This window comes from Branchiostoma belcheri, unplaced genomic scaffold, assembly GCF_001625305.1.
Source record: "Branchiostoma belcheri isolate BF01 breed outbred unplaced genomic scaffold, Haploidv18h27 scaffold61, whole genome shotgun sequence".
NCBI classification, from domain to species: Eukaryota; Metazoa; Chordata; class Leptocardii; order Amphioxiformes; family Branchiostomatidae; genus Branchiostoma; species Branchiostoma belcheri.
Window position 1 is genome coordinate 1764733 of NW_017804254.1, and position 26910 is coordinate 1791642.

The 26910-nt window shown below is 39.9% G+C and overlaps 2 protein-coding genes across 4 annotated transcripts in view; both read right to left on the minus strand.

The window, feature by feature from the left end:
- LOC109482875 (conserved oligomeric Golgi complex subunit 8-like) overlaps positions 1–5024 on the minus strand; it is a 25465-nt gene extending 20441 nt beyond the window's left edge. For all 3 annotated transcript variants that reach the window (XM_019785748.1, XM_019785747.1, XM_019785746.1), the window contains exons 1-6: positions 4785–5024; positions 4184–4387; positions 2970–3074; positions 2148–2309; positions 1683–1898; positions 1037–1109 (exon numbers count right to left, since the gene is read on the minus strand). In XM_019785748.1, coding sequence (XP_019641307.1) covers positions 1037–1109; positions 1683–1898; positions 2148–2309; positions 2970–3074; positions 4184–4387; positions 4785–5018 — 994 coding nt within the window. In that variant the 5' untranslated portion in view covers positions 5019–5024. The remainder of the gene's footprint in view (positions 1–1036; positions 1110–1682; positions 1899–2147; positions 2310–2969; positions 3075–4183; positions 4388–4784) is intronic.
- A 2948-nt stretch (positions 5025–7972) lies between these two features.
- The window catches only part of LOC109482953 (ectopic P granules protein 5 homolog), a 40284-nt gene continuing 21346 nt past the window's right edge, over positions 7973–26910 (minus strand). The window contains 23 exon segments of the mRNA XM_019785854.1: positions 7973–8267; positions 8996–9164; positions 9677–9883; positions 10384–10603; positions 11426–11674; positions 12340–12484; positions 12787–12838; positions 13139–13287; positions 13757–13930; positions 14382–14554; positions 15894–16009; positions 16528–16612; positions 17185–17380; positions 20523–20641; positions 20846–20927; positions 21462–21593; positions 22255–22449; positions 23119–23184; positions 23957–24128; positions 24747–24889; positions 25363–25443; positions 25705–25795; positions 26321–26492. Coding sequence (XP_019641413.1) covers positions 8058–8267; positions 8996–9164; positions 9677–9883; positions 10384–10603; positions 11426–11674; positions 12340–12484; positions 12787–12838; positions 13139–13287; positions 13757–13930; positions 14382–14554; positions 15894–16009; positions 16528–16612; positions 17185–17380; positions 20523–20641; positions 20846–20927; positions 21462–21593; positions 22255–22449; positions 23119–23184; positions 23957–24128; positions 24747–24889; positions 25363–25443; positions 25705–25795; positions 26321–26492 — 3398 coding nt within the window. The 3' untranslated portion in view covers positions 7973–8057.

Sequence of the window (26910 nt, forward strand, 5' to 3'; positions counted from 1 at the left end):
CGTTTTCGATGACAGCACGGGACAAGAAATCGTTCAGGACCGGTGCCACCATGACGTCCGGCTTGTTGTCTGGCCAGTCATGCATCTTCTGCCAGCTCTCTAGAGCCTCTCCCCTGCACTGGTTCTCGTGCTTGAAGTACTTCTCGGAGAACCGAATGACAATATCATCGGCCTCCCATGGCTCCTTGGCCTTGTTGGCTGTCGGGTCAAACGGCTCTAGGGGGCTGAAGCCATCGCCGCCATCGTCGGATGACGCGCTGTCGTCGGGAAAGGTGCTGCCGCCCCCTCCCCCTCTTCCGGCTGAGCTGTGAAGCGCTGCCGCTTCTCTGCAACCGGTCCCTCGCCAGTCGAAGCTCGCCGCTTCCTCGAGGGTTCTGAAGACGTCAGTTGGTTGACCAGCAGTTCTTGAAGTCCGTCCAGCTTATCTGAAAGCAAAGAGAAATTCTGCTCTAAGGCAGATATACGTACGGCACTGCTGTCACCATTCTTCTCTTGAGTCTCCAAAAAGACTTCTTCCTCGCTCTTCTTCCCGAGTTGAGAGTCGACACGTGTGTCTTTCTCTTCCTCATGAAGTTCTGCAGACTCGATTCCGCCCGCCGTGGACTCCACGTCGTCGCCCGGGGCCGTAACAGGCCGCAACTTGGGCGGCTGTGAATGCTGTGAAGAACTATCATGGCCGCCCCCAGGTGGGGAGGGGGGCGCCATGTGCTCGGTTTTGGACGCCGTCCTCTTGCGGCTGGCGTGCCTCGAGGAGGAGCGCGAGCGCTCCTCCCGTTCCTCGGAAGCTCTTGAACTCTTGCGTCGTCTGTCCTCGCGCTTCGAGCCCATTTTTACCAAGAGAAAACACCGGGGGTGTGTTGCCAGAGGCTCAAAAAATAAAGACTGACCAGTGCGCATGCGCAGCAAGGAATCATGGGAGTTTCATTCTGGGAGCTACCAAGTGAGAAATGGGGGTGGTCAGGCCCACTACACCTTATGTCATTCCACTGAAGGCTGACATACGAGGGAATGCGGAGACAAATGTGCTTTTGCAAACCTAGCAGTGAATCCAGGCGACTGCCTACACCCTGCTGTAAGTCCTCCTCCAACATCTGCAGGATGTCCGACACCTGAAAAAACATCAACAACAACAATATAACGTATACAAGAAGATTAGTCCTCACATACTCTTAAGCTTTTTTTTCTGAAACAATCCTGTAAACCAAAACAAGTCAAAGACAGTTCACAGCCTTGGGAATTGGGATAGTAGTCCCAATTTCTACCTTCGCCAAGAAGGTTATGATCTCGGTAGCATTTGTGTGTATGTACATGTAAGTTGTGTGTTCAAACAGGATAACTCAAGAAGCTTTTCACAGACTGTCATTCAAAATTGGTAGGTGGGAAGGTCTTGATGAGACCGCGAAATTATTAGATTTGGGCCCCCTGGCAGCCTGTTATGGTACTGCAATGGAACTTCTGGTTTTGGTACCTGAAATCTAGACATGTTAGGGTCACGAATTTTGGATGGTAGATAGCTCTTGTGTGCTCCAGCTTATAGTAATACTGCTGAGGACATGTGACCTTACAACATGAGCAATGGGTCAAAGTTGGGTAATGCTAGCAGACATTTTATAAATCAATTATAATTGATGAATTTTCTGGCTGCAACAATGGGAAGACAATAAGACATGTAGCTTCTGTACCTTCTGAACCACCCAGCCATAGAACAGAGCCCCTTCGCTGGGTGAGTTGTCCTGTATGGTGGACATGACAGGGTCCTCGTCGGAGAAGATGGCTCTGTACTGAGTCATGATGTCAAACAGGTGCACACGACTGGCCTCAATCACCTTGGTGATGTGATGGTAGGGGTCGTCCCTGGGGATGGCTTGTAGGATACCCTTGTACCACGTATCTCTGGCCTGTAGGAATAAACATGTTACTGATGTGTGTTACTGATGTGTGTTGGGATGTGTGTTAATGATATGTGTTGGGATGTGTTTTACTGATGTTACTGATGTGTGTTGGGACGCATGCTCAAATGTACACAGTGACTTTGTGTTCCAAATGATGCTAATTTTTGGGACTGTCAGACGATCAAAAACAGAATGCAGAAGTATTCATAAGACAACATTTTTGAAAATAAATGTCAATAATGATTCCCTGACTACCTGCAGGAATTTGATCCTTAGTTCCACCTCAGAGAATGCTCCCATTCTGCGGAGGTATCCGATGATCTTCAGACAGGCTGGCAGCTGGATGTTGGTCCGTAGTTGTTGTATCAGCTGACTCAGCATCAGTGCAGTGGATGTGGAAACTTCCCGCACTATATCCTACAGAAACAACAATACATGTATCTGATACAAATGCTATCATCATGTATATCACGCTGGGCAGGAAAAAAATAGGATTCTACACTTAACACATCAAAACATATTACGTGTTCAATATATAGTTTGTGAGGTAAAACTGGAAATATGAAATGAACTGTTTCCAGGCGTCAATATTCACAGGTTCTTTTTAGAACATTTGTGATATCATTAATATAATTTTTATATTACCTGCATTTACAAACATGGCAATATAATTGTGTACAAGTCGAAAGCTCATTTTGAAAATTGTCCTAATCTTGCAATGCGTGCCTAATAACAACAACTTTCATTGTATAAATGTACTATGCAGCATGGACAGGTTAAGTGCAAGGTGCAATTTCTTCATCAATGTTTTGAATGGACAGTTTTTGTTTGTTTAACCATTCTACATTCACGAAAGCTCAAATTGGCAAGCTAGCCACTTTTCATTTAGGCTATCAGGTAAGAGGTAAGGGTCAGACAAAATATATCAATAAGATAAAGTTTACAAGTCTTACTACATATATATTATATACACATATTTTACATAATATAGTAAATACAAAAATGTACATAGTATTACATGTAGCTTTAATAAAAGAGAAGATAGAGGGAAATTCAATGTAATTTCAGCATACAGACCATGATGACAGGGATGTTGGAGTGTTTCTTCTCCAGTCTGCTGACATGAGCTGCCAGCTCCAGGGCTTCCTCATAGTAACCATTCCTCACACACGTGTCCATCAGCTGTACAAACAACAGGTAGTCAGTATCAAACAAACAAGCTTCAAGTCACTCCTGACAAGACACTATATGTATAGGGTATAGAGTTTTCTTCATACACAACCAGAGAGGTTCTCACCTGCTTACGTTTCGATGTCTATCAGACACCTTCCTCAGAGCTTCTGACTGGACGAGGGGGGATACAAGCTCAGCCACGTTTGGGATTGCATTCTCGCCGCAAAAGCGCCACCTACTTTGGCGTTAAATAGCGGCGAGTTGCAGAACTCCAGTCAGAAGCTCAGAGGAAGGTGTCTGATAGACATCGAAACGTAAGCAGGTGAGAACCTCTCTGGTTGTGTATGAAGAAAACTCTATACCCTAAGTATCTTCCAACCTGATGAAATTATTTGCGGACTATATGTATAGTGTTAGTAAATCTATACTCCTCTCACTGTGCCTGGATAAAAATACTGTATGCAAATTTGTGGACATGTAAGCTATAAAAAAACGTACATGCAAGGAGGTTAAAAAACATCCTTGGTACATGTATACGTTATTGGGCTATGGAAAATTAATGGCGTGTTTCCTATTACATTCCTTTTTCCTATCTTATTTCCTTTTGTGGTCCTGAAAAAAATTCAAGTTGCCAGGCACCTACGTACGTAGGGATTTACTTTTAAAAAGTGGGCAGACCAATTTTATTTCTTTCTCCCCTGCTTTTTTCTTCTGTTTAAATACATGTATGTTATTTGTGCGGCATGTCTTGGCAAAACTGTGCCATATTAAGGGAGGCCTTAGATTAGAACATGTTGGAATGTTGCCACAAATGACAAATTGTACATGTATATATCGGGTTGATGGAAAAAGGAGTCCAGTACAAACAAACCCATACAAACTCTAAATAGTCATAGAAACTCTAAGTACCCATAGACACTCTAAGTACGCATAGTGATTAGAAACTCGAAGTACCCATAGAAACTAGAAGTACACACACAAGAAAAAATTGTGCCTATGGTCTTTCGGAAAATTTCGTAGAAACCACCGGACTGCTTTTTCCACCCCAAAATCGGACTGGACTGCTTTTTCTGCCAATCGGACTGGACTCCTTTTTCCATTAACCCGTATATATCTACCTGTGGCATCTCCAGTATCTCCAGTAGCTGTGTGTGGTGTGCCAGTGTGAGGGAGTTCATCCTCCGTCGGGTATTGATGTCCTGTGCGTGCTTCAGGAAACTCTGACACTTCTCCCCAAACACCGGCAGTTTCTCCAGGAGATTTTCCAGACGTTCCTCCACCAGACTGAAGTCCTCGAAGATGTCTTGGGAACATTCTGCTGTCTGTGTAGGGCAGGAATAAGGAAAATACAATTTACAGAAGAAATATTTAGTTTATTGCAAGTACTTGCCCGTATGCTAATTGCAAGTAACGTTACATGTAATGTATTGTAACATGGAAATAAAGAATGGACAACGAATAACGTTACATATTGATACGAAATTTGGAATGTAGTCTTAATACCTTAAAGGCATTTGGAATATCCTCACAAATAATTTGCCACGTTGTCATAAAATTTGCACCATGCTATCAGTATCAATCTCATTGATACTTTCTGTATTTCAGCAGTTTAGAAGTCAACACATAATTTATTGTGTCAGGCTGCAGTGTTTTTGTTTACCCGTGAATGGACAGTTTCAGTTTTTCTAAGAACTTGGCGAAATGAACATAAGCATGTACCTTGATGAATGTTTTGTAGTTGTGGAAGGCCAGGTCTTGGGTCTGTTCTAAGATGTGAGCTCGTTCCTCTGCCAGTCTGTCCGGCTCCCTGCCCAGCTTATCGATGCCGTAGGAACTGAGTTCGGCCAGATACAGAGCAACATCGGGCTGCCCCCGCCAGGAATCGGGCAGCAAGTCCTTGAAAATTGCCGCAAGTATGGATTCATCTTCCACGTCTAAAACTCCCGTCGCCATTTTGTTTGGGGCGATACCACTATGAAAAGAAGGGGTGTGTGCGTTGGTACACGTCAAATCATGTGTGTCTATCTGTGTCCAATGAGGTTTAAATCTTGATAAACCTCCTTGGAGTGTCACTATTCACAAACTAGAAAGACCGACAATTGCTACTGAATATACAGCATATTTCGTTCCCTCTTCCTCCCCATAGTGCTTTTCAGAAAAAAAAGTTATATCTGCATACAGTGCTTTTTAGTAACAATATTGTATAAAATTTTTATACAATTGCTTTCTTCAGCAAAAGCTTCTCAAAGCTCCCAACTTTCAAAACACAATACAGTGGGTTTTATTTTAAGTGTTCATTATCCTCCTACACAAGTCAATATGTACCAACAGAAGAATACTAGCATGTACTGACAAAAGACAATAATGTCCTTGGTACTGAATAGTGTTCTACTACTGTAACATAATCTTGGCACTTTCTTGGGGCAGACCACTCACGTTTAACTTAGTAGGCCCGGTGCTCATTTTATGAATTTACACTCAATGAATTGAATATCATAGGAAAGAAAATCACACATGCATTCAAGGATATAGAATACATTACAATATGTCATATAGAATAAAGCAACAACGGAAAGTTGAATATTCCAAACTTTTTGCACCAAGTTTATTATGTTGTGGGTTTGTGCCTGTTTTGACCAATGATCCAAGTAAAATTTTGAAGAACCAAATTCAAAGACTAAGATTGCACTTCTTGTGATGACAACCACTTGTAAATACTAGTATTAGATTATTCTGTAAATGCACATTGTATGCATCAAATGTACACAGAAGCTATCATCAACTTGAAGTATCATATTAAAAAGCAAGGATAAATTTCTGTATGGTACATGTGGTAATGAATGCTTAATGTAATTTATGTCACATGCATGTAACATTATATTTAGAGATATGTGTATCCATAAACTTCGACATAAAATCAACTTTAAACTTGGACAGACACAAGAAACCTGTAACCTTTCTTTGTAATCTTCCATTTGGTTAACTGTTACAACATGTAACATCATTAAGACAGAAATGAAGGTACATTGACATGTACAATAATATTGTCTGAGCTAACTTGAAATTACATGTAGCCAACTGTTTTGGTACATGTATGTATCACACCGATCAAGCAGTGTCAACATATATATATATAATTGGCATTACATGATTGGGCCATTATTTATAATTCACTGATACTGATTACAAGTTATTTCATTGGCCACACCTGTAATTGACTCACTCATGACTTACAGGCACTGATCTTTCACATTTAGACACTGGCTGTATTCATACAGTAACTGGTATGAACACTTGCATTGATAAAGGATGTATATCTGGATACAATAATGTACATCACGATACATTTTGCATGCAAGTCTCAAACAATAACAAATAAATAATTATAATCATATTTTTTTATTACAATCTATTGCTCTCATCAGGGTGCTAGGGCCTAGGAAAAAATATTGTATTTCCGATTTCAGTCCTGAGAAAATAGGTAGGGATTCTCTTTTTTGTTCTTAAATTTTGTTATGTTCTTCTTAAATGAAGTTATTCACCAAATACATAATATTGTATAACAATGTATGTAAAACTCAAATACATCAGGACGTGTCAATCCATTGGTAAGTGGGGAAGTGACAAGTATTTCAACCAATTTACTCAATAAAAAATTGCTTCTGAAAATGTGACCAATAACATTTCAAAAGTCTGAAAATAAGATTGAACATTTTATAGAATTGCCAAAAGTAAACCCTTGGCAGTTTTTTTGCTAGGGTTGGCAATTGAGAAACCAGAAATACAACATTTTTTCCTAGGTCTAGTTACACAAAAGTAAACAATCATTATAACAAAATGAACATTAAATTTCACTGATTTCAGTGATAAAAAGTAAGAGCAATGTCTTTGTCAATGTATTTTATATTTGCAGCTGGTTGTATTTCATCATATTCAATGAAACAGAAAATAAAAGAATTATCGCAGTACTGATTTATTTTGATTATGTAGTAATGAAACGATGTTCAAAGGAAACAAGCAGCAGAACTATTCTGTTCATGGCAAAAATAAATGGGGAGGTTTATGAAACTTAGAGATTGTGATATAAATTGTACTGTATAAGGAAGACATTTTTAAAACATCAGAATTTTGTAGAATGCTGAATTATCTTTACTTCCCTGAATAAAATGAATCAACTGAGAGTGTATCCTTCTTAAACTACTTTGTTCTAAGTTGGTATTGCAGTCTTTGTTGGAATAAAAGGATATACATTGTATATCACTGCAAATTCATGGACTCTGGACAACTATTATGTTTCCACAGTTTTCAGGCTGGTACATAAATCTATGGCTTTTAACAACATAATAGTTAACATATTACCAATTACCATCAAAATATTTTAACAACATAATAGTTAACATACCAATTACCATCAAAATATTTTAACAACATAATAGTTGACATATTGGTTCATTACCATCAAAACATCATAAAAGTCAATGCCACATTTTACAGTAAATCTTGAAGTGTTTGCAGCATTGTTCATTTTAGCAGTTTTTGCAATGATTTTCTTGTGACTCCATAGATAATTCATTTCCAACTGTATTACTCAACTACAGAATTGTTTCATTCACCAACTTAAAGCACCAAAAACCTTATTTCCCACCAACCACAAAAGTAAGTCCCGGCAAAAATAGATGAATGATTTACAATACTGTTTTTTAATCTCTTGTTTTAAGTTAAAAATTTTGATCCAACACAAAAAGTTCTCTTACCTAGAGCTTTCGACAAGTCACTCTGGTCTTTCTCAGTAGACTGAATCAGTGAGACTTGTCACGTGGCTTCCTTGAAGTGTGACGTCAACACTGGGTCTCACTGGGTCAGTCTACCAATATGAGGAAGACCAGAGTGACTGCTCAAAAGCTCTAGTAGGTGAGAAAATTTTTGTGTTGGATCCAAAAGTTTCAACTTTAAACATGTAACTAACAACACAGATGAACTTTCATGATTGTATCATCTCTGGTACATGCCCTGTGCATGTCCATGTAACAAGGACAGATAGTTGTGCTCCGGGAACAGGACTTTGCTGAGATGAGCGAGAAGCGCCGGGGCATCCCTCAGGGTGTGGAGAGGGTCCATGGTGAAGCTGTGGATGTACTGGATATGGCTCTTCAGCGAAGAATATTGTTTGTTTGTCTGAAGGGCTTCCAAGTTGGCCAAGCTCTGCAAAACACCATTTTTACATGTTAGTACCTTTACCTATATTAAGGTTATATTTTCAGTTGCATTTATCTGTCGGTCAACAAGATAACTCAAGAACGGCTTGATGGATTGGTTTCATACTTGGTGCGTTGGTAGGGTGTGGCGAATGATGGAAATGATGGGATTTTGAGCCTCCTAGTGGCCTTGCTAATGAGCAGAATTGTAAATGTAAGCCATTTACAGGTGGTCATCACCATGCATTAAAGATACAAATTAAAGCACCAAACATGTCATGGAGGTATGAGATTGCCAACTCAAGTTGTTGTTTGAAATTTCTTGTACAAAATGCACACAAATTGCCTAATGTCATGCCAATTGTTTATTGGTGCTGTGGACATGATGTTTCCATCATAGCATAAATCAAAACATTTTCCAACTTCATAGGTAACTGCTCACATGCATTTGTCACAATTTGTTTTGGAGAAGTGTAAAACATACTGTCATTATGCAAAAAACAGTTTCTCATGCAACTGGATATGATTTTGGAAATGGTCAGACGTTTCAGGTAGCATCCACTACCTTTCGGCAGTGACGCTGTAGAATTGTTAGAAAAGCAGGTTTATAACCACCAACTATTGATTACATATAGACATTACATAGCTTGGAATCACAGTCAGGCTTATTATAATAATTACATTTAGAGTTAAGGGATAAGGTTTGGATTGAGTTGATGAGACACAAACGTTTACCTGCAGAGCTTTAGGTGAGGGACCTTCTGATGTTGACGGCATACCAGGCATGTGTCCAGGCGGCACCTGTCCCACAGCATGTGGATCACCTGGCTGCAGCCGCAGGAAGCTGACAGATCGAGCCTGGGCCAGAAGGAATGTGGACAGACCGCGGCATACGAGACGGAACCTTCCAAAACAAGGACAATTCACAAGTTCATGCATAAAATTTCTACATATTATTGATCTTAGCACATCAAACAATGATTTGGACCTGCACTTTTAGAAAGAAATAATACATGACTAAGTCTTGTATATTCAATTTGACCCAAAGTTGTCTGCTTTGTATTGCTTGCTTAGATAATTTATTTGTTAGTTTTATGTAGTTTACTGTATATATCTTTGATGTTTAATGGCAGCCCTTCTATTGAGTTTTATCCACTTGAGTGTGTTGCCACTATCGCCTTGTACTTCTTCTCTAATTGAATTTGTGCCCTAACATTTGGCGTCCCTTAGTACATTATATTTCAAATGTAGGCATCTTGTTTTTTTTGGCACTTCTTTCTTTTTTTTTGTACTCTGTAAATATTAGATTTAGGGTCTCCAGAAGATGTCATCCATACAAATTACTTGGTGTGGCCTGATAAAAAAGATTTAGAATCATGTACAACAACAAAAAAACAACAGCTGAATGTTGACAACCTGTGTGACAGTGGCGACCTCTTCCCCAACCCGAGGGCGCCGAGCAGCCCAGCGGCAGACTTGTCCTCCCCGAGGGTCGCCAGGCTGGAGGTCAGGTTCATCAGGGCACAGAACACGACCTTGAGCGGCTGGTTCCTGTCCACCTGCTGTAGACAGATCCGCAGCACCTGCCACCACCACAGCAGCAGCTTCGCTTCATTGTCCGCTCTGCAAACAATACAAACGTGTTACAGTTAAAGATGCACTAGTGACCACTCCGCAAGCTTTGATAATTCGGTCTATAGTGGCCACCTTACTGTGCCAGTTTTGTTCAAGTCCCTTAAGTGGTCCCCAAAAGATGCACATTATTTGACTCATGACGATATAGCGACAAGCTATTACAGACGTTTTGAACTCTTTTCCAACTGCCCTGTCTATCCTGACTAAATTGTGCTCCTCGCGGCCGCCAGCCCCAAAGGATTGTTGATGGTGTATCACTGACTCCAGGCCAAGAGCTTGCCCTGTCCACCTTGGTCAAAATGTACAATAAAAAATGCACAGAAGTAATGCACAAATTTGACTGAAGTGCATCCAAAGCTTATTGGTTCAACTGCTAACTTTGATTGACTGCCTTTTGTACCTGATCTGATGTAAGTTATTAAAATATGTAGCTACTATAATTGAGGTATGGAGGCAGAGGCAACAGGTGTTCTCATATGCATACACACCTGGGTTTTGCAGCAGCTGTCCACGACAGCAGCTGCTCAGCCAGAGTCATCTCATCCCTCGGCGCCTGACACATGGGCAGCCGCTGCAGGACGCAGGTGTACAGCGTCAGGAAGCAGCCGTGCTGCAGACACTCTGACAGGAAGTCCTGCTGGGCCAGCTCTGGAATCTCCACAGCTGCAAGCACCTGGTCCCAGCCGCACTGGACATTCTCCTCCAGGCCTGAAGTGAGGAGCATTAATTGTGAGTCTTCAATCATAACTTTTATGAAATAAGAAATAAACCATTTAACCATGATCGATGACTAGTTGTACAGTTATAAATCACCATCGCAGTCCCCGCATAAATGCAGCAAAGTTTCAGGGTTTAATGTCTCGCTCTCAATCAAATGTGCAAAATGCTGTCGCCACTCTTTACAACTAGACATGAGCCAAATCACGGACCTCATCATTGCTTTCTTCACTTTCCCACTACAGTTACCGGTACTATGTTTCTAAAAAAATGGACCACAACACTAGGTTTGGTTGATGACTAGAAGGAATTATAGCTGCGGGCTTGGAGAGTTCCTGGACTCTGTTACAACAGATTTCCGTAACCTCAGTTACCGCTCAAGTAAGATGGCCGTGAAGTTTAGATAGAGCCACATATAAGACAGGAAATTGTCGTTTTGACGACATTTTACCTGTTTCCTGGGTTTCTAAGGGAAGAAACAAGGTGTTTGCTGTCATTTGTAGCCACCTTGCTGAACAAAATGTTTGTCTGTTACCTCCGTAACCATTGTTTGTTACTTTTAATTGTACTGTAGTAAACTTCACCTGGTAAAAAGAAGTTTTCCAGTTTTTAAAGGTCTGTACTTAATGCTCCCTTGCTCTTAAAAATGAAGCTACTAGTAAAAACTGTAGATCTTTTTGGAGAAAGAAGCCAAAGAGTGATGTTGCAACCTCCGTTACAGTATTCTTTACATTTCAATGATCAATGAAAACGAGCCAATTCTGTGTTTTATTATTAGTTCTGTGTTATGCAGCACTTTGCAAGGGTACCCACCTGAGTTGAGGAAGACCTCTATCCCACACTCCACCATCCGTGCCATGTGTGCCGGCGATGCCAACGTTCTACACCCGGCCGTAACCAGGGGCAGAACGAGACAGCTGCAGGAGTTGGACTCCAGCCACTCCCAGAAGAATCTGGCCAGTGTTTCTACCTTATTCTGGTCAGGTGGACAGTTGTTCAGCAGACCTAAAGCCTCCGACAACAGGGCTACCATTTGGCTGTGCTGGTGATGACTGTCAAGAGCTGGGGACAAAATTAACAGCTGATAAATTTCTAGACACTCCAAAATGAAAATGTCATTGGCTAGAAGCAACAAATCCCATGGTTATGATAGCAATTAACTGTAACTCAAACACTTATTATACACAAAATATGATAATTATTATGCCGAATGGAAGGTAAACTTTATCCTTTCTTTTCTTTTTTTCCAGACACTTGTTATCAATAATTGTGTAGCTGACAAACAAACAAAATTTATGTTCTTGACAAGCAAGAGCAAATTTAAAAGCAATACTAAAAGAAGCTTTCTATTCAAAAGCCGCATTGGCCTTTGAGAATGATAATCACAAAATGTATTATTTATAGAAAGTTTTGGATCTGAGACATTTTCATCAGTTGTACTAGTATATCTGTTTTACAGACTAAGATGGAAGATCATCACACTGGTAGCCAAAACCCTTCTGGATGACCAAAGAAGAAATGGATCAACAATGTACATGTAAGGGAGGACCTCCACCACCTTGACCTACATTGTACATAATGTCAACCCACAGGATACAGGCAAGGGCTGCCACCAAGCCACAGTATGGCTGTGCAAGCACCTCTAACCTTGAAAAGTCAGGGTACAACAAATCTAAATGCTAAACCAGACAGTAAGTGAGAGTGAGAGATGGAATGAGAAAGCTGACCTGATCCAGCCAGACTCTCGATGTCTGTGAGCAGACCAGTGATGATTGGCTGGTAGCAGCTGATGTTGAGGTTCCTCCTGGCCACACAGCGACACACCAGCTCCACCACACCTCGCACATACAGCTGCTGCTTACGGAGCACATCCTGGACAGTCACACATTGTCAGGAAAATATACCTTTAACTGGAGGTACATGTACTAGTAGTGGGGCTGGGTCTATGCGACAGGTTCGGAATTGGAATTTCACAGCTGTATCTGCCCCCCCACCCCCCGAATATACAGAGGAAACCGATTTGGACCTACATGTATAAGAATGTGAAATATAGTGCACATCATACTTTGTGGAAAATAATTTTTTATTGCCAAACAAGAGCAGACATATGAATCCCATCATTTTATAATCTTTTACACACCTAAAAAATATACAGAATAGTAACTGTTACTTACCCCATTTTGTACTTGCATCTCTGGTTTGAAACCAGCAGCAATTTTCATCAGCCTGTAAATAAGAATGCAAATTTATATTTACTTTACAGTAATGTTGTAGTAGAAGAACACTAGTAAGGAACCTAGCTGAGTCGTGCAGGGAGGACCTTCAGCAGTCCCAAAGAGAACCTGCCCCAATCGCGATACACTGTACACCGTTTTTTGAAAGTTCATCTGTGTTTGTACATTATGAAGCAAGTTTCACCTTGACTGGAGTTGTACAGTCGGAAATTTGGGCACGTCCAATTCTTTGTACTGGAAATTACAGTTTAAACTTGCTTCATAAAGACTGGACACCAGGCTACCTACTGACCCTATCGGCTGAGGAGAAGGTTGTCCCAGGAACAGCACCACGTCTGGGTTGGCAGCGTCCACTAGCCAGGACATGGTGTTCTGGTAGGCTGCTGCTGACAGGTGCTGCCAATCAAACTGTTCAGCTTCCTGGACCCTCCCACTCACAACCTGGGGGAACAAACATGTCTCATGACCTGTCTTACACATGCACACATGCTCATTCTGGTAAAGAATTAACTACTGAGAGAAAAATCCATGAAAAATATTCGTACAAAATGGAGGTGCTGTTCTTTATTCCAGCATTATGGTACAATTTTAGTAGCTAAAACGTACATGTAAAACTTTCTTTCTATTGCATACAGTGGAAAATGCATCATAATTATTTTGTTGAAAATAGACCCTTTTTATACCTATTAAAAAAAACCCTGCAGTGTCAAAAGAAAAAGTCTGTGAATCTGTTGAATATAGCTATCATTTTTCATGGCTAAGTCTTTCCTTTTTTCTTGATTTTATCATTCTTTTGTATCATTTGATTTGTTGTGATTGTACTTATATTATATGAACTAGCTCTTGCTTAGTTTAACATTTTGTTACTAGTAAAAAAAGGAACAAAAAGTGTGATACAAAATGCATATACCTCGCCCTCCTGAACGCTGAAGTGCACCAGAAGATGCAGCAGACATTCGAGCAGACGTGCCCTGATCTCAGGCGGGTCGTGGCGGCAGTAGTCTGACACCATGGTCACACAGTCCAGCCGGATGAACACAGAACACAGAAAGGACCGACACACGGGGTGACTCTCCTCCAGCAGCTAAACAAAAACAAGCATGCAATTTTTGTCCTCTAACTTGCTGTGGGCCCCAAAGTAATGTAACATTTACAGATAGTCAGGGCTAAAAATACCGGATGCATGTAGTGCACCTTACATGTAGTGCACCCAAAAATGGAGCTTTTTTTCTGTGGGTGCACTGGTGCAAATATTTTCATAGGTTTATGCATGTTAAAGATGTTAAATGTATAGTATAAGTGTGAGAAATATAAAAGATAAATCTGCTGACATTCTTGTTATTATATTTGATATGGTGCACCCCAAATATTTTTGTGCACCCAATATTTTAGGTTGGGTGCACTATAGTTAGTGCACCTATCCCCAAAAATGAATTTTGAGCCCTGATAGTGAAGGTGCTCTATTTCTTTGTGCTAATGCACTGATTATACATGTATACAGCAGCAACGTGTCATGTACATGTGCATTTTTGTACCTTCATCATGAAGTTGAAGGCCTGAATGTCCGGGTAGAAGTGTTCCCAGGGGAGGGTGACCAGACTGTCGTGGTAGACTCTCAGGACATGTGGCTGGTCGGAGCGGGCGAGTGAGGAGCAGTAATATCTCCACATGAGAGCCAGCACGTCATGGCTGTGGGTTGGAAGGGCACCTGGGAAAAACCAAAGGACAACCTCTGTCAACCATGATCAACCTGTCTTTGATCATGCTTTTATTTGCAGGTATATATGGTGTACCTAAAACAAGGAAATGCACAACGTGAGTTCCTCATGATACACACAGTTCGCACATTTGTGTATTTACCTCTCGGTGCGTGAAGTTGGTATGGGTGTGTATTTCCTCACGCCACAGTGATTTCACATGTATATTGGTGAGAAAGGGAACGGCAGCGTGGCAATGGTTTTGTTTGTAGGATCTCTCCTTTGTGACCATTGTCACATTACAATAGCCCTCTTAAGTTTTGTTGGTAGGATCTCTCCTGGGTGCTGAAAGCATTATCACATTAAAAACCCCTGAAGTTTTTTTTTGTAGGATCTCTCCTTGGTACTGAAAGCATTGTCACAAGAAAAATTCTTTTAAGTTTTGTAAATAGGATCTCTCCTTGGTGCTGAAATCATTATCACAAGAAAAAAACTCCTAAGTTTTTTTGGTAGGATCTCTCTTTGGTGCTAAAAGCATTATGACAAGAAAAAGCCATCTATGGTTCTGTTGGTAGGATCTCTCCTTGGTGCTGAAAGCATTCTCACATTATAAAAACTCTATAGTTCTGTTGGTAGGATCTCTCCTTGGTACTGAAAGCATTCTCACATTATAAAAACTCTATAGTTTTGCTGGTAGGATCTCTCCTTGGTGCTGAAAGCATTATCACATTATAAAAACTCTATAGTTCTGTTGGTAGGATCTTTCCTTGGTGCTGAAAGCATTATCACATTATAAAAACTCTAAAAACTGTTGGTAGGATCTTTCCTTGGTGCTGAAAGCATTATCACATTATAAAAACTCTATAGTTTCGTTGGTAGGATCTCTCCTTGGTACTGAAAGCATTATCACATTATAAAAACTCTAAAGTTCTGTTGGCAGGATCTTTCCTTGGTACTGAAAGCATTATCACAAGAAAAAATTCTCTTAAGTTTTGTTGGCAGGATCTCTCTTTGGTGCTAAAAGTGTTATGACAAGAAAACGCCCTCTATAGTTCTGTTGGTAGGATCTCTCCTTGGTGCTGAAAGCATTGTCAAATCTTGATCTAATTTGCATAATTGATGAGGAAATGACTACACAAATGTGCAAACTGTGCGTGTTGTGAGGAAGCTCACGTTGTGCATTTCCTTGTTTTAGGTACCCCATAAATATATAGCTCTTACTGTTACAGTTTACTGCAATGTACATTTGTACCTCTTACAAATTTTACCAGTCTTCATACAAAAATACACACTCAGTGAGCCTGTAAGAGTGGTGAGACATGAAAATCTACAAGCCAAGTAAAATCTGACCTTTGTAGTTTGAGAAGAGCAGCTGTAGACAGTTTGTGAAGTTGTCCATGACCCCGGCAGCCAGCTCACACTCCTCCTCTGTCCACGGCATACACTGTCCAACTCCTGAGGGAACACTGGAGAAAAAAAAGGGTCTTTAGCACTTGTACCTCTATTAAATGATAGATGTCAGAAATAGTTACAGTAACTATACAACTACATGTACTAGTACTACTACTAAATATAAACAAATACTGCATACTTTACGATAATAAAAAGAAAACCTCCAAAACATCCTGATGCAAACAAAAACATTGCAAAACATAATATTGGCCTTACAATAAATAAGATTCAGAAACAAAGTGTCGAATTTAGGGCCCCACTTGTTAAGTTTATATTCGTATGAAGTATATGGCAGAGGTGACAAATACATTGTATGTAGTGCAATTATACATAATTATGTATAATAATACATGATACTTTTTTCATTATACATAATTATGCATAACCCTCTTCACCATTAGACATAATTATACATAACCCTTGTCAAGATAAATACATTTAGTCATAGACTATGAACTCTTTTCACCATAATATTCATAATCATCCATTTTTTTACTATTATAGAATAAAGGATCAGAGTACTCAACCGTACCTGCTAGAAACAAGTTCGGCAGCATCCAAACTGGCAATCCAAGGTTCATAAGCAGATTGAAGCAGAATCCAAAGATTCTCCACTTCTGAAAAGACAAAAGCAGCTACAACTTAATTTCTCACAACTGAAATGTTACACACAGTAATTTGGTAAACTGGCAGTGGATGTTCTGCTGCAGTACAAAGGAAAGATGCCAGGGGGCCAAAAATAATCTTTTCCTTGATAGGTCAATACCTACAACATACAAATTTCATGACAATCCATCCATATTACATGTATAAGCTTCTTGAGTTATTGTGCAAAACATACACACACAGACATGCATGTCACAATACATACATGTACATTTTAACATTTGTTACCAAAAACATAACCTCCTTATGATATTAAGGAAAAGTAAGAAAGAATAAAATGGTAAAAAAATATCAATAAACCCACTACCAAAATTTATTTTTCTTATTTTTCTTTATTCAGTCGAGTATTTCTAATATGATGCTCATCAATTGTAAATTAGAATTTACAAGAAAATTTTAGAAAAACTTTCTTTTTTCAGTCTTCAGACAGGATATTTGTTTTTTATTAGGTCAAAATTGGAGTATCTTAAGATTCTACCCTTAAGATCTTTATTCTTGTAGGATGTATACATCATTCACTGACCACTTTCAAAGTTCTGACTTGGTACAGCAGATCCAGCGTCCGTCTGTAGGAGGGTAGTGAACAGCAGGCGGAGCAGCTGTGCTATGTGCTGTACATAACCCTGCTGTTCACAGTACAGCCCCTTCAGTACAAGCTGCTGACTGCTTCTCCTCAGCTTCATGTAGTGAGAGCCCATCCATCCAAGGGCTTCTGTAACCTACACAGGAAAGACATTACTAAGTTTCACACATTGACAAAATGTTGTGTAGTATGCATTGCACTCAAATCCACATGTAATATTTGTTCTGGAGCTGCAGGGGAGTTTCTGGCAAATTCTTTTTTTTAAGTCGATAGGTCAAGAAAGGAAAGAGATTTTTATGATAAAAAATTATTCTGCATCTAGGTACGAAGCACATCAATCAAATTCAAATTATGTAAATATAATAAAAACTAGAAAGGCCGACATTTGCTTGGGAGCAAATACAGCATATTTCAGTCCATCTCCCTCCCACGCAAAAGTGGACTATTCCAAACTCACCTCAGTGCAAAACTGGAAGATTCTCAAATAGATGAATTATATTAGAGCTATGTAATTGATAACAAAGATGCAAGATCAGCACTTTGAATCTCGACAGCTTTACTTACAAAATTTCACATCACTCTTATATATCGCACAATCTTATAGCAGGTATGTAAATACTAACAATGATGAGATTTGATACATTTTGAAGGTCTAATTGCAAAGAAAAGGAAACTATACATAACTTTGTAAATATATATAGATGAACTATAAAACTATAAGTTACATACATACATATTGAACTATACATTAATTAAATGCACTATGACACTATACATAAATATTGAATAAGATGTACATGACTTACATATACTATAAAACACTACATTCATATATTGAATAATCTACATATGATTGACATGATTATATATATCATACATATACCATGCAACTACAAATATCAGATGTTGAATATGCTATACATGATTTGTGTATACTATGAAACTACTGCAGTACCGTTCCCGTTATAGTTACAATCACCACCGTTACTATGATCGCATTTCTATAAGTATAACTCGTTAGTTTTCCGTTACTAACTGGTTACTTTTTCGTTACTAACCCGTTTACAAACGCGCTAGTACTGCATTTACTACCGGCGCACTGCTGGAACAGCGGAAGGAACGTTGATCTAGCCTGCATTTTACTATATTGTAACGTTTAAAACGTTTTAACGATCACCGGTGCATCAATTAGATTGATATTTTCTTTTGTCACTGTTGCCCAGGCAAGCGTTTCTATAGTTTGTCAACTTTATTTTACTGTTTTTCTCTGTTTGTTTACTTACTTTACCACCGAATATGCAATCCTAGATGATCTGAAGTTATAAATGCCCCGGTCCGCCGTACATTGTAATAGGCGGCGGGCGTGAGGTAACGTTAGGGATGTGCAAAAACATCGCGGAAAATGCCTTTAACACTCGAAAAAAGGCAGCATATTTACAAGTGCCTGCAAACATTTTATGGCTAATTCTAGGCCAGTTTTGGGGAGTTTTGTTATGTCCTTTTTTGTTTAGAGTGGGACCGGACGGAAAGCCGTGCCGCGACTCCATAATCGTCCGACTCCGTGTACTTCCGTGTTACATTACGTTGTACGTGACCAACAAAATTACGCCAAAGGCACCACAATCCCACATGTACATATATATTTATTCCCGAAAAAAATTCTTTTGAGTACGCATTTCGTCACTAGGATGTTGCTAATTAGTCGTAGAAATAAGGTATAAAGCAGCGTAAACATGTGGCTCGAGTTCTCTTCACTTCGCGCGCCCCGGCATGCAGCCGGCTTCGTTCTAGCCAATCAGAGCGCAGGTCATCAAAGGTGAACCAATCAGAGCGTAGCAGTGCGTTGCTACTTGCATATGTTAATGAAGCATGCAGGGTCCGTCCGTGCTGTTTGTGACAGCGAAGCTCTGCTGAGCGCGGCTGGAAATGTGTTTTGCAACTACATGTATATTTTTACGCGGCTTTTTTGACGTTTGACGCTGACTTCGGCACGATATGATCGCACTACCATGTACACGCTACCGGAGGCGGCAAATGAGTGGTCATTTTTACACAATCATCGAGAAATTTTGGCGTTATGCACCCGGAAGTGCGCCGATATCGGTTTGCGTCCCCTCGATTTTTGACAGTTTCCCCCATCAAAATAAGAAACAAAACTACCGATATTAAATAGAACCATGTATTACAATTATCATTTCAACATGATTGATCTATAACATATTCCTTTCTAATATAAGTATAATATCATCATGGTTGTGGAAAGTCCTCAGGTAGCGAACCATTTAGTCGGCATGAGTTCTTGTGCCGCGCCGGGAGTGACGAACATTTTCTTACAAGTTACACATACCTTCCGAAAAACTTTGCGGCACCCAGGATTAGGATGGTCTGCATATTCCCTCGTCGTGATTGTAGATGACTGATGACGTAAAAATCTAGGTAACGTTACATAAAATTGAATGTGTGGGTCATTGTGCACGACTTATACGTGCAACGTGACCTCAGGTAACCCGCAATGTTCGATGTGTTCGATGGCCAACGGCAGATAGAACGGGCATTCTTTAGATCGAACGTGGAACGGGTACAGCACTTTTGGCCCCTTTTTTGGCTGAAAATAGCCATTAAAGTCCCCTAAATGAGTCATTTGGAAATGGTGTATGCCAAACATGTGACTGCTATTCTGTAGACACATGTTCAAGGTACCCTTATACCGAATTTAAGATCATTTGGTTGTAAAACCAGCGCTCAGGATCCAAAAATCCATTTTTTGTCGAAAAATGCCCCAAAAAACCTTCATAAAAATTTTTCAAAGGCATGTATCAAAAAAATGAAAAAAACGCCTAGGGGTATTGGCCCACTCTACCTCCTTGCCAAATTTCAGGTCATTTGACTAAAAAATGACAGAGTTGAATCCCTTTGACTGTGTGGCAGGAGGAGGAGGAGGAGAAGGAGGAGAAGAAGAAACATGAGGGAACACAATATATTTCATCCATACCATGGTATGGACTGAAATATAATAATGGTGAGGAGGCAAATGAAAGCTTCCTTCTGATGAAGTATTGAATAGTAATAATTGCATTCTTCGAATTCTTTTACATATGCCATTCACTTTATCACAACTCAGCTTTATGCACATTTGTGAGAAAAATGTATTATTTGGCTGTCAATGTTGCCGAAAAGAATGCAATGCCTGGCTTAGTAAGTTTTTCATCTGCAGGATATCCAATGTCTTTTAAATTTATGACTCTCCTGTCTTAATATATGTTTAACTTAAGACTTACCTGTTCAGGAGTTAGGGATGTTAAAGTGACAGAGTCACCTGTAGAACCAAGTTCTGCACAACCTAAGGTTCTCAATGTGTTCTTCCAGCACAGAGGACTCAACTCTTTACTGTCTGAGCCTGTGAGTGAATACATACATGTAGCAGAAACATTAGTAAGATACATATAATGTGTGTATTCATATTTTCTTAACTTAGTATCCTTTCACACACACGAACACACCTAACACAATACCTGCATAACAAAGCAATGGTGGATCTGTCAATGATTCTACCATAATTGTTATGATGCAACACTAAAAAATATGTGGATTTGCCTGTTACCTTGCAGTAGAACCTGCAGCACATCTCCGAAATGATCAGGAAAACTGTATCTCAACATGCTCTGCAGGTGGCTCTGATATACCTGCAAACACAAATGGGTAATATCCATCATGTAAGTTTATAGTTCATGCTAACTTAGTAAGAATTATTAATAGTTCATGCTTTCTGCCTTTAGGCAGACTCAACAGCAGAGGCCAGTGCTACATGTGTTTTCTAAAACTTAGTAAAAGACCATGTTTATTAATACAATATGAACCAAATTTGTAAAATTTAGTTGCAGATTAATAAGTAATGGAACTATTTTTTATAATCCAGTAACTGAGTAGTGCCCCTCCATTTGAACATCATACGTCTGCATTATATTCTAATAATTTTTATTAAGTCCAATTTTGGTCACTCAAGGGTCGCCAAGAAAATTAATCACTGTCTAGTGAATGAATGAATGAATGGTTTATTCAGGTTGACACCTCATAGTCATACTTACTTAGTATACTTGTACTTGTCGTTATCATAGTCATAGGCTAAAGGAAATCAGTAATCTTTTGCTCTATTCTTGACAGCTATTGAGTAATCATGTTAGGTATGTGTGTGAGTGGAAAGTGAGCCTTGGGAATACCTCAAACACCATCAGCATGTCAGACTTTGGTTCTGGTCCACACAGGAGCAGCGCCTTCCCGATAGTGTCCACTAGGTGTGACCGGTCAGTCAGGGATGGACGGCAGCCCTCCAGCCACATCTGCACATCAAACTGGAACCAGGGAAAAATAAGAGTGACTCATTTGAAATGGCCATGTTCCAACTGTTAGTTTGACTTGAGCAATTAAAAAACTTGGTTTGACAATTATTTTCTACAGTTTGCTAAACATTTACCATGTAACAGTATAAGACTCATGACTAGACCATTGTACATGTAGATCCGTATCCTGTCTCTCTTTAACTTGTAAATTTAATGTAACTAATTACTAGGATCCAAACCATCATAATTGCATTTGCATACATGTACATGATTGACTGTACAAATCCACCAGTACTGTCAAGAACAAGAAACAGCCATGCCTTCAAATATCACGAGTTATCAACCAAGAATTGAGGTGTTCAAAAACCCATATTTTCTTAAGAACTATGATAATCGTAGAGTGGAACTCGTTGCCACCAAGCACAGTTGGGGCATCATCACCAGAAATTTACACAACTCCTGCAATTAAAGGTGCAAAGATTAGGTGTAACAAGTTGTTTGGTGAAACATAGCCAGCTGCCACCGCACCGCGTGCCTGCGAAGCTGGTGTGTTATGATGAAGGGCGGTTATACCGGCTATACCAATACAGATACAGACACTGTCATTGATAGATTTGTACCATCTCTTTGAACACTTTGTTTGTGATGATAATGATCAGTGTATTTTTCTGACCTTGGTCAACAGCATGAAGGCCAGGTCCACGCCGTGACTGTCCGGAACGCGGGTAACGTCGGTGTACATGTTGATGAAAGCGACGCCCGCCTGGTTGGGGCTGAAGTGCGGACCGAGTAACCCACAGAGGGCGGGCGTAGCCAGGGTGGCCTGGAGAAGTTTGCCAGCTTCCTCAGGATTCTTCCCTATAAACTCCTGCAGAAAAAGTCAAACAGAAGGACAAAAAGAACTCTGCATCACCTGTAGTAATACAGATTTTCTTTTCATTGAAACAAGCTGATTATGATATCTAAAATTATGATTTGACCATTATTGATCAATACCTTGTCATCCAGTACCTCTGTCCTCACCCGATGGCTGTTAAAGTACAAAGCAGGATATCGAAGATGCAGAAAAACAACACTTTGCAGTTGCCCAAGGTCTTTAGGTACAAAAGGATTTCATTAATATACAAGTCAGTAAAAAGTCTGCACAGTAAGCTTAAGGCTCAGCACAGTAAGGCTCACCCCCAGAAAAAGGACAGACGTTCTGATAATACTTAGTAATACTTACATACATTGTACCGGTATTATAAAAAAAACATTGCAGATTAGGATTGAAGCCACCACCACCCTGACAATGGGTAGAACTGGGCCACACAAAACATTTCATTTACCACTGTTTGTTTAAACTGACAGAGAAAATCATTTTGGTTGTGTTCTATTTTTTTGTTTCATCATATTACAGAGACTTGGGGGTTGGGTTATGAAAGACGTTATTGAATAGTTATTTGAATTATTATGATGATAAAAGTGAGTTAAGCATGGAAAAGTTTAAAGCAAAATTTAATGTAATTTGTGTGGCCCTGTAAACAATTTTACATACTGAATCCATGATGAGCATTGCTCTGAGTAAAAACTCGGCCTGGGCTGGATTGTTCCTGATGAAAACCTGGCAGATCACAAAACAGTCAGCTCATCAGGTGTGTATTCATTATACAACACTAGGACTGTCAATTTTAAAACATTTACACAGGTGGTTTTATTTTCATAGTGTTCCTGGCTGTGTGTTGTTGTACTAGTGCTATTAATGACAGTAAGTTCCAGCACAAAGAAAACTTTATTTCCACCTCAATCAACAGCAAAATTAAATCATTGCAAAAATAAAATTTACTAAGTAAATTTAGAATGTGTCAAATGGGACTCCACAGATCACAAGGATATGTATTGTCACTGTATCCCTGAAGTTCCTAAACAAGATGCTTGGGGCCTAAACTTACGTGACATGCCACCTACCATCAAAAAAAAAAAACATGACGCTGGCAGATCACAAGATATCTAAACCGGCCATTCCACTGCAGTACCATAAAAAGGCACCAGAGGCCCCAAAATTTAATCATTTCGAGCTCTCACCAAGACCTCAGCTTACAAAATGTACCTACAGAAATGTACCAATATCAAAATAATCCATATAAGCCTCCCCGAGTTATCGTGTTGACACACAAATACACATGTGCACATGCACACACACACACACACACACACACACACACACACACACACACTACTGAAAATATATAACCTACTTGGCAAAGGTAATGACAGCCGGTACATACGAAAGTCCCTGTACTATTGTTGAGTCAATAAAGAATTCCATACAAAAGTCATGTATGACAGGCAAAACTGTGATGAACATTTTGAGACCAGTGTGTACATACACAGACCTGTCCTAGAGTTTCTATACAGCTGGAGAAGAACTGTCGTGTGGGTGGATACTGGCGGTTATCATCATCCACACAGCGCACCAGCTTATAGAACAGTGACGTCCCCGCTTCCCTGGTATCTGGTCTGGAACTCCCCTCCTGCTGCTGGGAGTAGGAATGGTTCACTAGATCTCTGCAGAGGAAACACAGCAGGAGATAATGGTACTAGTATGTGGTAAGTGATCAGTATGGCAATTCTATACATTTGTAGCTGCTACAGCTGTGGCTGATCAACCTTTAGGATGGCATATCAGAATATAATTGGTGTAATTTTAGCCATGGTATACATTTTGTACATGTACAATGTAGCCAGGGGAGTTGGTCTGCCAGAAAGTACAGTTTGGTGCGGCAAACTGTACTCTCCAGGCATATAACTCGCCTGGCTTGTTATCTCCGCCTCTATCTGGCCAATTTCTGCTCTTTCCATCCACCTCCTGAAGCCCAGTACAGGGTATACAATGTTGTTAAAAGTATGCTGCAGCATATGGTCACCAATGTCATTGCTGTACTCTGTACAGACAATATAATTAAAGCTTGTCAAAATATTGCTTCTGAGCACATTACCAAGTTCAAACTGAGTTGAACTTGAACTGAAGTAACATTTGCCTGTGCCTTCCCTGAATGTTCAAGTAAAACCTTTGAAGATAAAATGAAATCAGTACTAGTACAGACTGTTGGTAGATTATTCTGGACTGGCCTAGCAATGATACATTAATTATCTAATTTTAGTCTTTTACCATCCCAGACTTACGTGATGAGTCTCTCCACATACAGGGCACTAGCACAGAGCTGCTGTTGAGGGGGACTCATGGCACCATCTACCACCTGTTCAGCCTGGAGACGGTTCTCTCTCAGCTGGCTGTCCACAGCAGGGTCCAGAGTCTTCTCTTGGTACTGTCAGAACATCAGCATCATTACTGACAGCACTGTACTGTCTCGTACATACTCATTATGTTGTCTTTTGTCATACCTACCTATTATAGTAAGAAAACACGCCTTTTAATGCAAAAAGAATGAAAATTTTGTGTCCCTAAACCAAAATCTGCGACAACATCAATTCCAACGTCTGAATCATGTTTTTGAATTTTCAAAAGCAGCGCACGCAGTTTGGGCAAAACGCGTTTGAATTATTCTATGGAAGCCCGGGCCATACTTTTAGTCAGGAACACCGTCATTGAAGGTTATCATGGCCTGGGTACTGTACATGTATGATATATTACTGGACCTAGGTACATAATGCAAAATTCAGACCAACTCACAACAATGGGAACTGATTTTGATGAACATATCGTAGTAGTTTAAAATGCACCTGTCCATACATTAGAAAATCCTATCAAAGGTTATTGTCCAGATCCAACCTTACCAACCTGTAGTGTGATTTGAGCTGGTCCTTTGCAGTTAGGTGAATTCAAGGAGAAGGAGCTGTGACATGGAATCTGCAACGTCAACTGTAGAAACATGGTAGGATTTAGTAGAGGTTAATAACTGTACCAAAAACAATTATACAAGAGATAGGCAGGCTCTAGCTATAATCATATTAAATTGGGCACTGACAGGTATTAAATAAACATTTAGTGCTATTAATATGTACTTTGCACAGAAAGCACTTCTTATTCTTAATTTTCTTCATTATTCTTGATTTTCACCCCTTGATATGGAATATATGACAACATTACAAAACACAGTCTACATGTTGATAAAACTCTCACCTGAACATGCTTGTTGTGAAAGTGATCAGGAATAAGGTCCAGATATTTGTTGTCAAGTGTCAAGTGACGCTGCTCTCTCTCAGTGAACATCCTGTAATACATTATGTAGGTAACATGTATACAGGGGATATTGTCACCATTAGGACCAAAAGATACAAAAACTGGAAGTTCAGCTGCAGTACCATGGTCAGCCACCAGGAGGATCACAAATGACCTTGACCTTTGTCTTCCTATGATACATGTACATCCACACACCAAATATCATCACAATCCATAAAGGCCTTCTCAAATTATGCTGATCACAAATAAGCGGAGGTAATGATAATATGTACAAAAATCATGACACTGCAAAATTAATGTTCATTCCCATTGTAATACAGCATGAGAATTGCTTTAACCACAACCTTAAAATGCAGGTGATGAGTGAAACTTACCCCTTCTATTGCAAAATACCCAATAGACAGTATTCAAGTGCTTATGGATAGACCCTGGACTGGGTCCCTACTGACATAATTGTTTATTTGGTCAAAAGACATTAACAATGATAGCTACTGAAGGGCCGAAATGTTATTAGGACAGTACATTCAATTTTATACATTGGTCCACAGAATCTCACCTTGCCTGATGCAGCAGGTGCTGCAGATGTGGTTCTACAGTGACCATTAGCAAGGCGGTGTCCTCCAGCACCTGCGCTGGGACATCTGGAACAGGTGGCTCCTGCTCAGCTGCATGAGGAGGGGGCTGGGTCAGGTCAGAAGCCATCAGGTGCCGCTCCAAGGGAGATGTGGCTAAATAGATGAGAGAACAGATATACAAGACTGTATGTGATTACAATTTTGGTGATGAGTAGGGTAAGCCTATATAAGGCCTAGGAAAAAAATGTTGGCCGTGTTCCCTGTTTCCTGACCAACCCTAGAAAAAACTGCCGACCCTAGCCTTTTTTGTGTGGACCCCTGCAAGGGTGATCATTTTTTTAGCTCATCGACCATTTCTAGCTCTATGATCTGACACCCGAGTGATGAAACATTGTACAATCTGTTTTTCAACATTGACATTGAAAATGTCCTCATGTAAGTTTTATTTTTTCAAATTGTTAAACTTATTGTGTGTATAGGTTGGATCAATAGAGATCGCCAAAGTCTAAAATAAATAAAGAAAAAACAGATAATCCCTACCTACTGACCCTAACTTTTCGGGACCGAAACA